The 14,214-nt window shown below is 41.6% G+C and overlaps 4 protein-coding genes across 6 annotated transcripts; 2 read left to right on the forward strand and 2 right to left on the reverse strand.

Moving 5' to 3' along the window:
* Positions 1 to 1,822: 1,822 nt before the first annotated feature.
* Positions 1,823 to 3,533, forward strand: LOC124302228 (CUE domain-containing protein 1). 2 transcript variants are annotated; one of them, XM_046758159.1, is made up of 4 exons: positions 1,823 to 2,417; positions 2,507 to 2,885; positions 2,980 to 3,066; positions 3,171 to 3,533. In XM_046758159.1, the coding sequence occupies exons 1-4, from the start codon at positions 2,316 to 2,318 to the stop codon at positions 3,305 to 3,307; spliced, it is 705 nt and encodes a 234-aa protein (XP_046614115.1). In that variant the 5' UTR covers positions 1,823 to 2,315; the 3' UTR covers positions 3,308 to 3,533. The 2 variants fall into 2 exon arrangements, with proteins under 2 accessions (XP_046614115.1, XP_046614114.1); XM_046758158.1 differs by having other exon boundaries at positions 1,825 to 2,417; positions 2,980 to 3,072.
* LOC124302195 (WASH complex subunit 4) lies at positions 3,459 to 7,998 on the reverse strand. Its single transcript, XM_046758063.1, has one exon. The coding sequence runs from the start codon at positions 7,666 to 7,668 to the stop codon at positions 4,396 to 4,398; it is 3,273 nt and encodes a 1,090-aa protein (XP_046614019.1). The 5' UTR covers positions 7,669 to 7,998; the 3' UTR covers positions 3,459 to 4,395.
* Positions 7,999 to 8,039: 41 nt separating this feature from the next.
* Positions 8,040 to 10,652, reverse strand: LOC124302219 (cell cycle checkpoint protein RAD17). 2 transcript variants are annotated; one of them, XM_046758141.1, is made up of 9 exons: positions 10,468 to 10,652; positions 9,964 to 10,378; positions 9,687 to 9,843; positions 9,494 to 9,616; positions 9,193 to 9,371; positions 9,008 to 9,097; positions 8,642 to 8,832; positions 8,452 to 8,567; positions 8,040 to 8,378 (listed from the first exon to the last, which is right to left on the reverse strand). In XM_046758141.1, exons 1-9 carry the CDS (start codon positions 10,480 to 10,482, stop codon positions 8,282 to 8,284), a joined length of 1,383 nt encoding a protein of 460 aa, XP_046614097.1. In that variant the 5' UTR covers positions 10,483 to 10,652; the 3' UTR covers positions 8,040 to 8,281. The 2 variants fall into 2 exon arrangements, with proteins under 2 accessions (XP_046614097.1, XP_046614098.1); XM_046758142.1 differs by having other exon boundaries at positions 10,585 to 10,650.
* Positions 10,653 to 10,759: 107 nt separating this feature from the next.
* Positions 10,760 to 13,384, forward strand: LOC124302216 (U4/U6 small nuclear ribonucleoprotein Prp31). The gene is made up of 8 exons (XM_046758127.1): positions 10,760 to 11,056; positions 11,147 to 11,344; positions 11,498 to 11,702; positions 11,792 to 11,961; positions 12,053 to 12,210; positions 12,295 to 12,585; positions 12,678 to 12,902; positions 13,147 to 13,384. The coding sequence occupies exons 1-8, from the start codon at positions 10,936 to 10,938 to the stop codon at positions 13,249 to 13,251; spliced, it is 1,473 nt and encodes a 490-aa protein (XP_046614083.1). The 5' UTR covers positions 10,760 to 10,935; the 3' UTR covers positions 13,252 to 13,384.
* Positions 13,385 to 14,214: the final 830 nt, after the last annotated feature.

Here is a 14,214-nt window from a genome sequence, read left to right on the forward strand (position 1 = left end):
ATTACGCGCTGCACTTGCTAAGATCTAACGTGACTACATTTTAATGAGACGATCGAGAACAGAGGATTAGAACTTGCGAAAATAATTTCGATTGTTACTTGAGTTTAGCTGGCAACGAATGAAAATTGACTCTGTGAATTTCTTCACAGCCTAAACGACTTCGCGGTGCCGATTAACTGCTATGTGTTTATCTCTGCGCTCCGAATCCCTTCACACGACAAATTGCAGATGTAAATCTGAATATTCGCGGCTACTTTTCATATTTCTTTCACTTTAATAACGAGAAATAACAACCATACCGTAACGGCACGCCAAGACCCGTCCGTTAAATTGGAGGGAAGAGAGAAAAATTTTATACCGATTGTCTGTTGTTTGTACGACTCGAACCCCACAGTATAAGTCACGAATCCCGCCAAAATCCGTTGACCACGAACTAGGACGTTGACAAGCATTGATAACGAATGCCAATTGAATGCACTTTATTTATTACCGACTTTCTCTCACAATTGCATGAAGATATTCTCATCTTTGTTCTGTACGGTATATTCAAAACCCGAGTAAATCTCGAATAAAATGTCTATCTTTCGCTAATAAAACCGGGCAACGGCCATCGTGAGGTTATTTCAATTATTTCGACCGACTTTGTACATCAAATTAACGAATATTTACACTCACAATTATCTTCCTAGTCACGGGAAACCGCTATATGAATCACTTAGGTCAGCATATACTCGATATAAAACCGCGAAGATGATAAATAGGGCATGATTTTAGAATAAATATGGCGTAATTGAAACTGCAAAACAGACAACTTTTGGTCACTGCTCGCAGCATACCGGCATCACTGAATAATTTTCAATAGGGCTTATATATTATATGCCTTGATCGAAAAGAAAAACTATAAGTACAAGCGTTTTAAGAGATAATAAATGTAGGTACGTAATAATTTGTCCATTTTTTATTCTGGTGTTTTCCGAAGTCCTTCATACAATTGGATGTAGATTACCGGGAATCGTTTTATGATCGGTTCTGCATTCAATTTAAAACGTAAATGTGTAGTTATAATAAGAAACGGGAGATTCTGATATGTCCGATAAAATGATAAAATTATAATTCAGAATAGACCCTTCTTCATCTTTATCGTCACATTTTTATATCCGCCAATTGTTCGATTTGAGACATACTACTCCGTGGTTGAGACGCCCTGGTAGCAAAATTTCGTTTCGCTGCAGCCTAGGGGCCCTAGGGGTTACTTGTTAGTTGGGAAATTGGCTACATTTGGCTACCTGTGCGCCGATTTTTGGCGACTTGTGGTACTATTTATTTAGGAACCCCGCACCATGGAGACTAGAGCAGCCCCCTGATACACGCTGCTAAAAGTGGTTCGCAAAATGTCCCTCGATTCTGCCGCCAATCTCCACCACTAGTGGCGCTAGTAGTTGTCTGACAAGCTCGCACGTGGTCAGCGAGGGTAGCGAGCGTGTCAGAAATCTACTAGCGCCACGTAGAGGAACTAAAAAACGGGGACAAAACACGTACAATTTTTTAGTATACGAGCAGTGGTGATTTCAGGGGGCTGAACTAAAGGAAAGGAGTCCGAACGCACAGTGATGAAAGATCTTGTAGTTCGGGATGTATCCGCAAGCGATACCAGTGCCTGGTTACGAATAGGATACATACGTGAGGATCGACGATTCAAAAATCACCGCGCTGACGGTGCCCGCAGTGGTAGCGCTGCCAGGCGGTTACAATCCGCGGATCGTTCATCACTTTCACCGACCATTTGGCTAGCATTGCGTTCGGACTCCTCACCTCTAGTTACCATGCCCGCACCTTGGCAGCACCGTGTACGTAACTACTTACTTCACGCTAGCAGCAGTTAGAGCGTGCAGCAGCGTGCATGAGCGGGCAGTCGAAGCCGAACCGAAGAGCCGAGTGGATTTGAGAGGGATGCGCAACTGTCATAACAGCAGCTCGTTTGTAATCCGGGTAAAGTGATGATGATGAGTTCTTTATTATGCCAGAATGCGAGATCTTTCTGCGTATTGGGGTTGGAAATCCTATGAGGATATCAGCAGTGCGCCGGGCAATATACAATAGTTTGCACTGGGTCGGAGCAATCGCGGCGTCGGCAAATTAGAAGTGCTCCGTGTCGCGGGGAGTACGTATGTGTGTGCGTTATACGTGCGAAAAATATTTCAAAATGGATATTATTGTTTGCGACGAAGTCACCGCTCCACGTGATACAACAAAGGCTATAATCGCTCGACCGTCGCAGCGTTGGTAATGCAAAAGTAAGAGAGCGCACCTTTGCCATGGCGTCTGCTGCAGAACAGCAACAGACTACCCTGGAATTTTACCAGGCAATGGCTGACTTCAAAAACATGTTTCCACAGATGGACGATGACGTTATCGAGGTACCACCTTGTTTACACCCAACACCTCCACGTATATTTGAAATAAATACATACAGAATATTTTAAACTTGGCTCATATTTTTTTCCAGGCTGTGTTACGTTCGAACCAGGGTGCAGTTGACACAACTATCGATCAGCTACTGGCAATGAGCACGGACAACGAGAATGAAAAGATCAGAAGTGAGATTGAGCAGAGCGAAGATTCATCTGAAGATAATCAGGCTAAAATCGAGCCTTGCAAGTCGCTGAAGACTATTCACAAGTGGCAGCCTCCCTTGCTAGGTCCGTTGCCAGACACATTTCTGAGGCTTCCCAGGCAGTGGAGCGAGAGCTGCGAAATGCCGGAGCCTGGCGGCGCATTAGAAAGCTCCACACTGGAGGACGAACGTATTGCAATCTTTCTTCAAAACGAAGAATTCATGGCAGAACTGAGGTGGAATGAAGATTTTCTTTCCACCTTGGCCAGCGGTCAGTCGATGAGTCAGGCAAATTATAAAGAAGAGCAAATGTACGCCGTGTCTGATACTGATTAATCCGACCATTATTTTTGTTTTTTTTGTAGATACTAAATTAGACGAATGTGAGAAATCTGCAGGCACAGTAAGCCACGACGATGAGGATTTATTCAAAGAAAGATTACGAAATATGGGTAAAGGTATTGAGAAACGGGATTTATTCAATAAACTGAAGCTGAGGCCTGCTTTGCCGAAGAAGCTTCTAAACTTTTAAATACTTTTTCACATACTGTTACAGTTTCGCGGCGTAAATTTGCCCAGCTCACCAAGGTGTTTACACGGAGTAAGAAACGTGGTGGAAGACAGCTGCTACCACCCACACCATCGTGTGACGACCTTTTGGAATCTGAGGAGGTATCCAGATCTCAAAACTAGGCTTCCGCCTGCTCTCCAGTACTTCCTTGAAAGGAACAGAGTTATAATCTCTAGTCAACATCGTTATCCTGACCAGATTGAATAATATTCAGGTTAGAAATGTATGTGGTGTAGAAAAAAAGTAGTAATGTTACTGGTTTTTGAAGAAAAGCAAAGATTCTAGTCACGCAAGTAGGAGAGAATCAGTGAAAGAAAATATAACAATTCAAGCAAATGGAATTCTCAACAAGCTATATTAAAATAATAACCCAACGTATACTTATATTGTCGCTATAATCACAAAAAACTTGGTAATTATTGAGGTGAAGAGATATTGTTGGAAATAGTCAATACCCTGGATACACTTCAAGGATCTGGTAGCTCTTACACGTAATTAAATCAGAGATATTTAGTCGTCGAATTTCATTTCTCTGGAATCAAATGAAAATTTACCTCACAAAGGACCCTTTACTGATTGCGTAGTTATTCAGGAATCAAATTTAATACCTACTTAATGCATAAAATGAACTACTTGGGGTTAGTCCCGCGGCAGAAGCTAATAACTCTAAACGATTAGCTTTGAATTCGTGCGTCAAGATAAACCGTAACCATCCTCGTTTCAATATCATTCCGTGTGCTTATCAGAGAACTGTTCAATATTAGGATTGTAAAAGCAATGTAATCTCTTTCGATCGGCATATCTAGTCATTTATCTGTCTACCAATCGTCGAATGTATTATACTACCGATAATACTGTTACTTTAGTACAGTTTATAAGTAAGAAAAATATAGCAAAGACGTTGAAATTCGTCAGACATACCAATAAAAAAATTGCGCGACAGAAATTGAAGTCACACTTATGGAAAACCTGATACCCACAGTGTACTAGTTTCGTACCAAGGTGAGATGACACATTTGAAGGACAAACTGAAACTAGTATCAGTATAAACTTAGCCGTTTATTTGAGTTACTTAAAAATTGTATATTTCGCAATACAGAGCATGGTATTATATGCTTGTTATGAAAGTCCCTATTATACGCTTGGTTATAATATTCAAACGTGTTTTTCAAATTTAACATTGAAACTTATAGCTAATGACTCAGAGGGACTACGTATCCGGCTGCTTGAAGAATACTCGCGCGCCCGAAAGGCTGTAATAGAGAAGTTGAAACTCAGCATTTCTTTCTGCCAGACATTTTAATGTTAAAGCTCTAGTCTGTTGTAATTTTTCGTCGCCACAATCGTCTTTATGCTGCGCCGCTATTCTTTCTCGAGTCATTTGTTCCTCGACGGTTTTGAACCACTGAAGTCCGTCTATTTCCGTGTTCTGATCAAGAAGGGCAATAATGTATGCGACTCCCATTGCAAATCCATCGTCGGTAAATGCTGCCCCGGTCTTATTCTTTTTAGACATTTTCTCTTTGTTTCCCAGAGCATTATCGACATAACTGAGTGTGAGTGGAGGAATGATGGCGTAAAATTGTTGTAAGTGGACGTTTTTTGTATCGCGGAATGCAGAAGCGAATACATCTACCAGTAGTCTGAAGTATTGTGTTCCTTCCGTGAAGCTTTGCACTAAATTTGCAATGTCATCGTCGAGCCGCTTTCCGGCAGCTTGTGTAGTTATTGTAAAGTCCAGCTTCTTACATGTCGACTCAAACACAGTGTCAGAATTAATTGTGGGAAGAAAAGCAATCGCGTTGGAACAAGCGTCCAAACCCCCAGACCGAATCAGTCTAACGTAACCAAGGGCATTCCCTATTTGAGATACCAGAATCCTAAATTGATCTAGATAACTGAGACCATCCGTCGTCATTCCAAGCTTGCGTATACCCTTCTGAAACTTCTCAGCTCTCTCATATGTATAAGGAGTCGCCCTGCTCTCTCTCTGTAATTTGATGAATCTGATATCTCGTATTAATCGTGATTTTATATGTTCATCAAATAGGAATTGTGAAAATGTGTGTAGCTTCGCACGGAGAAATTGATAGACGAAATTCACTGTAGTGCTCATTATTCCGTTGCCATGGGTTCTGATCGAGTTCGCTATGTGCCTTATCCCGATTGTGTTCAGATATTTATTAGAACTAGTACGCTCTATGAAAGTCTGTGTATTTAAGTTGTACAAGTATTTGGCAACGAATGTGTCTATATTTCTCATTATTTCAAGCGCATCTAAACCCTGTTCCAAATTCTGTGTTGGTAAATGATCCTGAACCATTTCTAGATTCAGTTTATAGCCAGCTAATCTCCGCATTGTTCCGTACGTCCTCCAGTCATGTAGAGCCACGGTGGTGAGATTGTAAAACATGCTGTCCAAATAATGTTCGATGAACCTCTTTGGGCTTAAGAAATTATCAGCAACAGGCAGTGGAGAGGCTCTGACTATCCTGTTGGAATCAACAGCACCAATCTTGAATGGATTCGAGTCATCCAGCTTGAGATGCGCGTGAACATGTAACCTCAGGCTGGTTTCAATCTCGTGACAGGCTGGTTCTAGCACATTTTTCACTAGCATTTCCCTATGCTCTTTATTTCTGCTTCCCACGGAGTTGGGAGGCTCGTGATCCGCTACTGCACTATTTAGTGCACCGAGTAAATGAACAATCCGACTTATATCTGAGTTGCCATCTATGACCATGCTCAAGTAAGCGGGCAGCATGCTTCGATGATAGAGTACGCTAGAGTAATCGCAAGCCTGCCTAACCAGGTCATGTAATTCTGCGATAGTATCGTAGGCGTCCAGATATCCCCTCAATTTGACTAGTTCTTCCTCTTTGAAGCTGTCTGTCAGTTGGCTAGCAGCTGCCAGAGCGCAGCGTGTTATCAGCCTCCTGTCGTCTGTCGGGGGACCATTCATTAGTCTCATACCAAGGCCTATCAATGTCATAGTATCGAGCTGCTCCCTGCTGTATCCTTTGTCCTTGCTAAGCATCAGTCCTCTCTTGGCCGTTTCGAGGATGACCAATATTTGATAACAGAGATGCTGGATAACATGGCTCTGGGACTGAATAATGACTGAGCCGAAAGTGTAAAACGTTGTTTCAAGTGACTTCTGCATTTCTATGAGTCTGCATACAAGCTGGACAATGTTTCGGCTCATTGGTTTTAGCAGAGCAGCGTGAAGATTGGTGGTGAAAAATATATTCTCTTTTACCTGCTGCACCAGGATTACAAACTCAATAAGCATACAGCACCTTCTTTCCAGATCAGATTGGTGAAATTTCTCAACAGGATGCACGATAATGTTCTGCATCTCGACTGACCACTGGGTCGCCCTTCTAGCCAGGGAATTTGTGACCTCTGGCAATCTTTGGATCTTAGAGGCAAGGATCTTTTCCCCGGCTTGCGAACCGACTACCAAGCCAAATTCTTTTGGGACTGAATTGGCCAAAAATTTATTTGGAATCCAGATAATATTGCCAATCAGAGTAATAGAGTAGTATTTTTTATTCATTTCGCAAAGCCTCTTAAGAATCTTCTTATCTACAGTTCCGAACAATTTGACAATGACGACGACCCCTACATTTGTACGTATCCAGTTTTTGTTAAACAATAAATTGTCACTGGCTTTCTTTTCCACATCCAGCATAGTATTTTTCAGGTAACAAGCGAAGTGATTCTGCATTATTGGGCTTTTTTTCACATCCATCGCCCTGTCGATAGCTCCGAGAAATAAATTGTTAGCCAAAAGTTGATGGCGCAGATCTTTCAGCAGCTTTTCAAAAGTACGTAACTTTGAGCCAGGTATATTGAATTGCTCAGAATTGTGGAGCATTGTGCTAGCGCGGACGCAGTACTGATCCCAAGTATCGAGTAGCGAAGGTTGAGCGACGATGATCTCATCTAGAGTTACAAATGTTACAAATAAGTCAACCAGATGTTCAATGACCAGTGGAAAGTATATATCATAGGCATTGCCCGTCAGATTCGACAGCTGCTGGATGGTCAAATTTGCGACAAGCGATACCCGTTTGACGTATGCTGACAGGTCCTGCAGAATTGATAACAAGACATTGACGTCGTCCCCCTTTTCGTCAACACTGCATCGTTCGCCCTGGGTGAGTAGCCTCTGGTAGAATTTATTACCTTCGATTTTCAGTAGTCTGATTTCCCTGCAAGTACCCGCGACCGCCGCGAGAAGCTTGGCCAATGTTTTGTTCTCCATTTCTACCATGTCCATTATGGTAATGTCCTCGCGGGGGTTGTAAACGAGATGGATCGGCCCTTGGATGACGTATTTCAGAGATGTGTCAGGAACCCAGCTTGAATCCTCGATTGATTTGTTAAAAAAGTTACCATACTTTTTTAGCTGCGCTTCTCCGACCGTTCGATGAATTGCCTCATCCCTCGCACTGTTCCACGATATTGAGTCTATCATGTTAACGGTGCGGATTTTTTCCCTACGCAATTTCACACTATCAATATCAGTCAGTTGTCAGTTTTGCCGTCCATTACGCTTCTCCTCCGCGTCCGGCGTATACATTGTAGGTTAGTTTACCGATGTCAATTTCCACTGGCGGATTTGAAGGTTAGACAGACTGTCGGAAACCGAAGAGTATAAGTAAACTCTTTGGTCGGAACGATAACAGGACAACCCGTTTGTCGCGCACGCCCAATGACGCCCATATAAATCACGATCTAGGCAACCAACGCTGCGTGTCACCAGATAAGAATCACACCCACATCAAACCGCGGTGAAACAAGGGTCAAATGTCGTCAAGCTGTAACCAGGGTCAAGTGTGAAGCAAATTTTCGATAAGATCATTTATTAACCAGTCGTCTTTGTGCAGCTGTTACAATAATTCAACGGGCTCTTAGTCGAGCTTGTTCACAGTCTCTGTATGAAACGTATCTAGAAATAGCCGTTTAAATAAAAAAAATAATAATATCTGAACAAAATATGTTCGGAAAATGATCATTGACGAAACACGTGGTATCGGCAATTTGTTTTCGGGTCGTGAAAAATCTTGGTATTTTAAAATGTATATCCTTTAATTTCCAAGCCCCTTGAATGTTATTGTCGAGGCTAATTTAGGGCTGATCAGCGATTTGTACCAGAGGGTTTCAGTGGATGCGAGATCCCTGCAGCTGGAAATAACAATGAAAACATTCATTTCCACATATCGAATTCGAAACTATAACCATGCCCAGCTATACACACATTTTTTCGTCATTACGTGGTTTTCTTACTGGATTCCAACCCGGCACAGGATCATTGTTGGTAATCATTATTCCACGGATACAAAACGACAGTCCAAGTCTGCCCAAATGCGAGTCCTGAAATTTTTTCATTGTCATACAACTTACATCACATATTATTTACATATCCTTTTGGAATGTAATCCACATACCCTCCAATCAGATATAAGACAATCTGAAATGCTAAGTATATCAGTGGCTGCAGTAGCTTCTTCGATTCCTCTTGTGGTATTCAAATGATTTTCATGTAAAAACCGCGCGAACGTAGATGGTTGAGTTTGAAAGAAGTACGCAATTTCATCTGGGTCATGTACAAACTTCCATGAATTTCCTTCGACTAGACCTGAAAATTTAAATGACTACCAAGTACTGGATAATCAAAAAATCGGTATTTTCGGAACTTCACGATACTTTGAACGGAAGATTAATTTAAACTTGTGGTGTAGCTCATAATTCACATAGCATATAATTCTATAAGATGTTTTTCGATTTACTTCTGAAAATAAACTATAACTTACGTTTGGGATTAGTTACTCGACCGATGGCATGAAGTAGGCTTAAAGATTCTCCACGACCTCTTCCTTCGCAATCGATTTGTCTATTAGGTACTAGAAGCATACGTACATTGAATAACATTGGAGCTAAATCCAGCAGCTGTATATAAAGCTGTGTAAAGTGCTATGAAAAGGCTGTACATAAAAACCTTTCAAAGAAGCGAATATGAGGTTAATAACAGTGCTCCTAATATCACCGATATTGTTGGATAATATTTCTTCTACGATACGTTGAGACACGTGTACCATGTGAGAGGCTCTGGTGTTAAAGACTAGTGAAACTCTCTTCAAAATATTCTTCGTGACCGCTTGTGTGACTGGATTTATGCTGCAAAGCAATACAGTCAAATTCAACGAGTTGATTACAGTGAAGAGTGATATATCATTATAGAATATTTTTCTAGTGCTAAAAAACCACACGAAATGTCAATTTCATCACGAGAGCCTCACCTGATATGGCAAATGCCAAATTTTTCCCGGACATTTGGTGGAAATAAGGTTTGCAGCGCTCCCATGCCCCCTGAATCAGTGCAAATAAATACAACTGGTTCTTTGCCCGTCCCAAAGTATTGCCTGATAAATAATTATAACCGTCATACTTGAATTCAACATACATAATGCAAAATCTGGAACATAGACTCACTCGAGGAGTGTGTGAAAGGCATCTTTATCGTTGAAGTAAACATTTGGAAAATCCTTAACGAGTAGTAGGCGTCTGCAACAATCTTCAAAGAGAGAACCGTATCTTGTAGTTCTGACCATAAAATCTTGAAATTTGTCTCCTTGCCTCGTGAATTTATCTATGAGAAGAGGTAGTAAATTATTTAAGGAGTATTTATCATCAACATCAAGTGTTTCTCCTATTTTTAATCATTGAAAATAAATGTCTTTTATGCTATCGACAGTATTGATCAACCTACTATTTTCATCCGCGCCTTGATCAGCCGGTGTGATCCATTCGACACATTCAAACTCCTTCTCTTTGGCAAGTAGTTTAAAGCTAACGGTTTTTCCACAACCCGAAGGACCAGAGAGAATCAAAGCGCATGGCTTGCTCCTGATAGTTTTATATTCCAACCAATCGTATATTTCTCTTTGTTTTTGTCGGCTAATTGATAACTCTGAGGCTTCTTGAGGTTCGCAAGCTTTGAGAAGATCCGGTAAGCTGTTTATATGTGTTTTTTTGTCATAAATATCAATCGTTCGTGACACTCGGTCTAGGGACGGTACTTCTGTTTCTATTTTCGGTCGCTTCGCAGGTGTCACCACATCTCGCTCATTCACGTCACAGTCAAAGGACCATGACATCCGACTACCTTTAGTCTTCTGTAAATTCTAACGAATTTGAAAATTTGTGAGATGACTGTGGCACGTGATAAGTTTGGATCTATTATGACTGTTTTCTGTATTCAATGCTTATTCACCTTTGAACCGGACATGTCTGATTCATTTGCGGAAATTCCTGGACAGGGATTGTGGTTCGAAATTACTTTAGGGCGTGCCTAACTGGGTTCTAGATCTAAATACTTCCTGATTGTTACCTGCCGCCAAACTTCAAAGTGACAGAATGTTCGTTCTTTGGTTCATTCAAGTTATTCGCTTGTCTCTGCAGCCATCTGTAGCTAAATACAGGAACAACGTGAAATCGGCCATTTTTAAATACACAAAGTGGGCATTGGCTATTGGCACCATTAACCTCTGTTTATGATAAACGGTTGAGCCACGAATAGTATTACTTCGCGGGTTGAGCACAGCAACGTCGCGCGAGACTTGGTGAGACGTAAACAAAAAGGTTGCTCAGATTAGGATGGAAGAAGTTTAGGAATTGAGGTTGAAGTTGTAGAATCCTCCAAGTACATACCTCTTGAAATAAACTTCCCAATTAATCCAAGATGTCTTTGGCTGACGAGCTGCTGGCCGATTTGGAGGAAAACGATGACGCGGACAAGTTTATGGAAGAGGCTGAGCCGGAATTTATTCCACCTGCAGCCGTTGCTAAGCCGATTGAAGAAGGTCAGGTTTACTATCCACGGTCTCTGTTGCATATACATATCAGTTACCGGATCATTCAGACTTCACATTAAATTCGATACTTTATTACAGAGGTCAAAGTTGCTTCCGTTCGAGAACTCGCAAAATTGCGCGACTCTCCGCAGCTCCAGAAAGTCGTTTCTCTTATAGACAGCTATGGCAAAATACCAAGAAAGTCAGCGGACATCGTAGGTCCGGTTGAATCCGACCCTGAGTATCAGCTCATCGTCGAGGCAAACAATATTGCCGTCGATATCGACGATGAAATTGGTAAGTTTCCCGCAGATTGCAACAGCTTTAACACGCTCAATGGGTGGTTCATTTTGTAATTGCCAGTCACAAAGTAGGTTCTGGTTAGGGCAATGTGACAAGTTTTAACGGATACCAAATTTTGCCAATATGTATAGGTCCCTAATTTTTCAGCAATCATTCATAGATTTACAAGGGATAAGTACTCCAAAAGATTTCCTGAGCTGGAGTCGCTGGTAGTTGGTCCATTGGAGTATGTCATGACAGTTTGTGAATTAGGGAATGATTTGGATCGAGCTAAGAACAATGAGAAGCTGCAGCAGTTCTTAACGCAAGCTACTATCATGGTGGTGTCGGTGACTGCATCTACTACTCAAGGGTGAATTTTCCAATCAAGTTTAGCATCCTGGTTAAACAATTGCTGACTATAATTTTTTTTCATTCAATAATCTACGTTATATTCATTAGCCAACTTATGACTGAAGAGGAAAAAGAGGCAATTTGTGAAGCCTGCAATATGGCCGTAGAACTGAATAATTGCAAGCTGAAAATATTCGAATATGTTGAAAGCAGAATGGCCTTCATAGCACCGAACCTTTCTATAATCGTTGGAGCTTCGACGGCGGCAAAAATCATGGGTAAGTGAGGTAACTGTGGAAAACAAAGTCACTGTATCAATTTATTATCTTGAAAATTTGAATTCGTTTTTGTCCATTTCAATTGTTACAGGGATTGCTGGCGGTTTGACAAAGCTATCTAAAATGCCAGCTTGCAATCTTCTGGTTTTGGGCTCCCAAAAAAAAATGCTTTCTGGATTTTCCCAGGTGGCTGCCCTCCCACATGCCGGATTTATTTATTATTCTGACATAGTGCAGGACACACCGCCTGTAAGTGTTTCAATGATTTCTTCCACCTTACAATCTGATCTATCTTGGTTTTTGCTCAACTTGGACTTGCTTTTGTGCTCACAGGACTTGCGACGAAAGGCAGCGAGGCTTGTCGCCACAAAGAGTATGCTGGCTGCGCGAGTCGATGCTTGTCACGAGAGTACGGATGGTCACATTGGCCAGGCACTGAGGGACGAGATAGAAAAAAAATTGGATAAGCTGCAAGAACCCCCGCCAGTAAAATTCATAAAACCTCTTCCAAAACCGATCGACCCTGGTCGAAAGAAGCGAGGCGGTAAACGTGTACGGAAAATGAAGGAACGATATGCGATCACAGAATTTCGAAAGCACGCGAACCGGATGAACTTCGCCGACGTAAGTCTTTTCTACAGTTCAAGATATCAGGCCGTCGCAGATTTCAGAAATCTTGAGAAAAATTGCATTTCGTTATTTTTCTCGCTCCGCAGATTGAGAATGACGCTTATCAAGAGGACTTGGGTTACTCCAGAGGGACTATTGGCAAAACGGGAACAGGCCGTATCAGACTACCTCAAATTGATGAAAAGACGAAGGTGCGGATATCGAAAACTCTCCAAAAAAACTTGCAGAAGCAGCAGCAATGGGGCGGCAGTACGACAGTCAAAAAGCAGGTTTCCGGTACCGCGTCGAGCGTTGCCTTCACCCCGCTACAGGTAAATTCTCACGTTTTTTATCTCTGGGATGACGAAAAATCTCAAAGTTATCAACGTTAAAATACACCAAGTCTCCGTCATGTTTTTATACTCACAACTCAATTCATGAAGTCTAGTATAGTTACGAACAGTACAATTATATTGATTATTGATTCTTTTTTATTTTTTATTTTTTATTTTTCGTTAGTTTCTATGCGCTTCTGTATAATTGGACAATAAGTATAAACACTCAATTCTTTATCAGGGTCTGGAAATCGTGAATCCTCAAGCAGCAGAGAAGAGAGTCAACGAGGCGAATGCAAAGTACTTTTCAAACACTGCAGGTTTCCTCAAAATAAAAAAGTCATAGTTTGTGTTGATCATCTTCGCTTCGTCAACATTAAAAATAATGGCGCTCATATAATTCTACCATTTGGAGCATAAGTATGTAGGTAAGAGTAAATTGTCTTTTATATAAGGGAAAATAATGATGATAAAGATAACGACAGTCTTAATCGCATTATTCAAAGTTAGTAAAATTAGTTTATATCCGATAAATTTTATTCGACGGCCTATGTTTCAAGTAGATATACTAAGTGCTCTATTTACCTGCCCATCTGAGCTGACTTTGAGATTTTAACCTCTCGTCGATCGCGGGTCTTGAGTTCTCTCGTAACGCAATAGAAAAAAATGATCTGCCCTCGCGTACGATCGGCATCCTCAGTCCATGTTTTCGTTTTCTACGTCTACTTCGCGTTTAAATTTGAATGACCGCGACTGCGTGTGACGAGCACAATCTCATTCGTTTAACCAGCTCCGCATAAAATAGTTCCGCGGTGTTGGGCTTCGGTTCGAAGCGGTTCAGTTTCGTTGGGCAAACGGTGTTGCGAGTGAAAGCATACATCGGTCAATTGCACAAACCGCGAATGACATGCCGCCGCCTCACCCACGTGCTCTCATACTCGAAGTTCATATGTATGTGTCTTTGCGCCATATTACCCAAAATTTCTTTGCAAATGGACTTGAAATTCTTTTCATGACAGAGGGTCATGCGGCGCCTCATCTTTTCAGCGTAATTTACCGTCGTTTGAAAGCTGCAGAACCCACGAATTGCATAACAATTACCGAGTGTGAAAAGAAAACTTCGGACTGACGGTGAAACTCCTCTTTCCTGAATTCCGAGCACTCAGCGGTACGTTGTGGTTCGTCAATTTAGGCCCACCCCATCATCCGTCGCTAGCTTGAATTGAAAACAAACCGACCGTGGACTGTTTACCCGCGTAAACTATCGCACCGTAACCCGGCTTCCATAATAAATGCGTGTAGTGACACG

Source organism: Neodiprion virginianus, chromosome 4 (assembly GCF_021901495.1).
Source record: "Neodiprion virginianus isolate iyNeoVirg1 chromosome 4, iyNeoVirg1.1, whole genome shotgun sequence".
Classification (NCBI taxonomy): domain Eukaryota; kingdom Metazoa; phylum Arthropoda; class Insecta; order Hymenoptera; family Diprionidae; genus Neodiprion; species Neodiprion virginianus.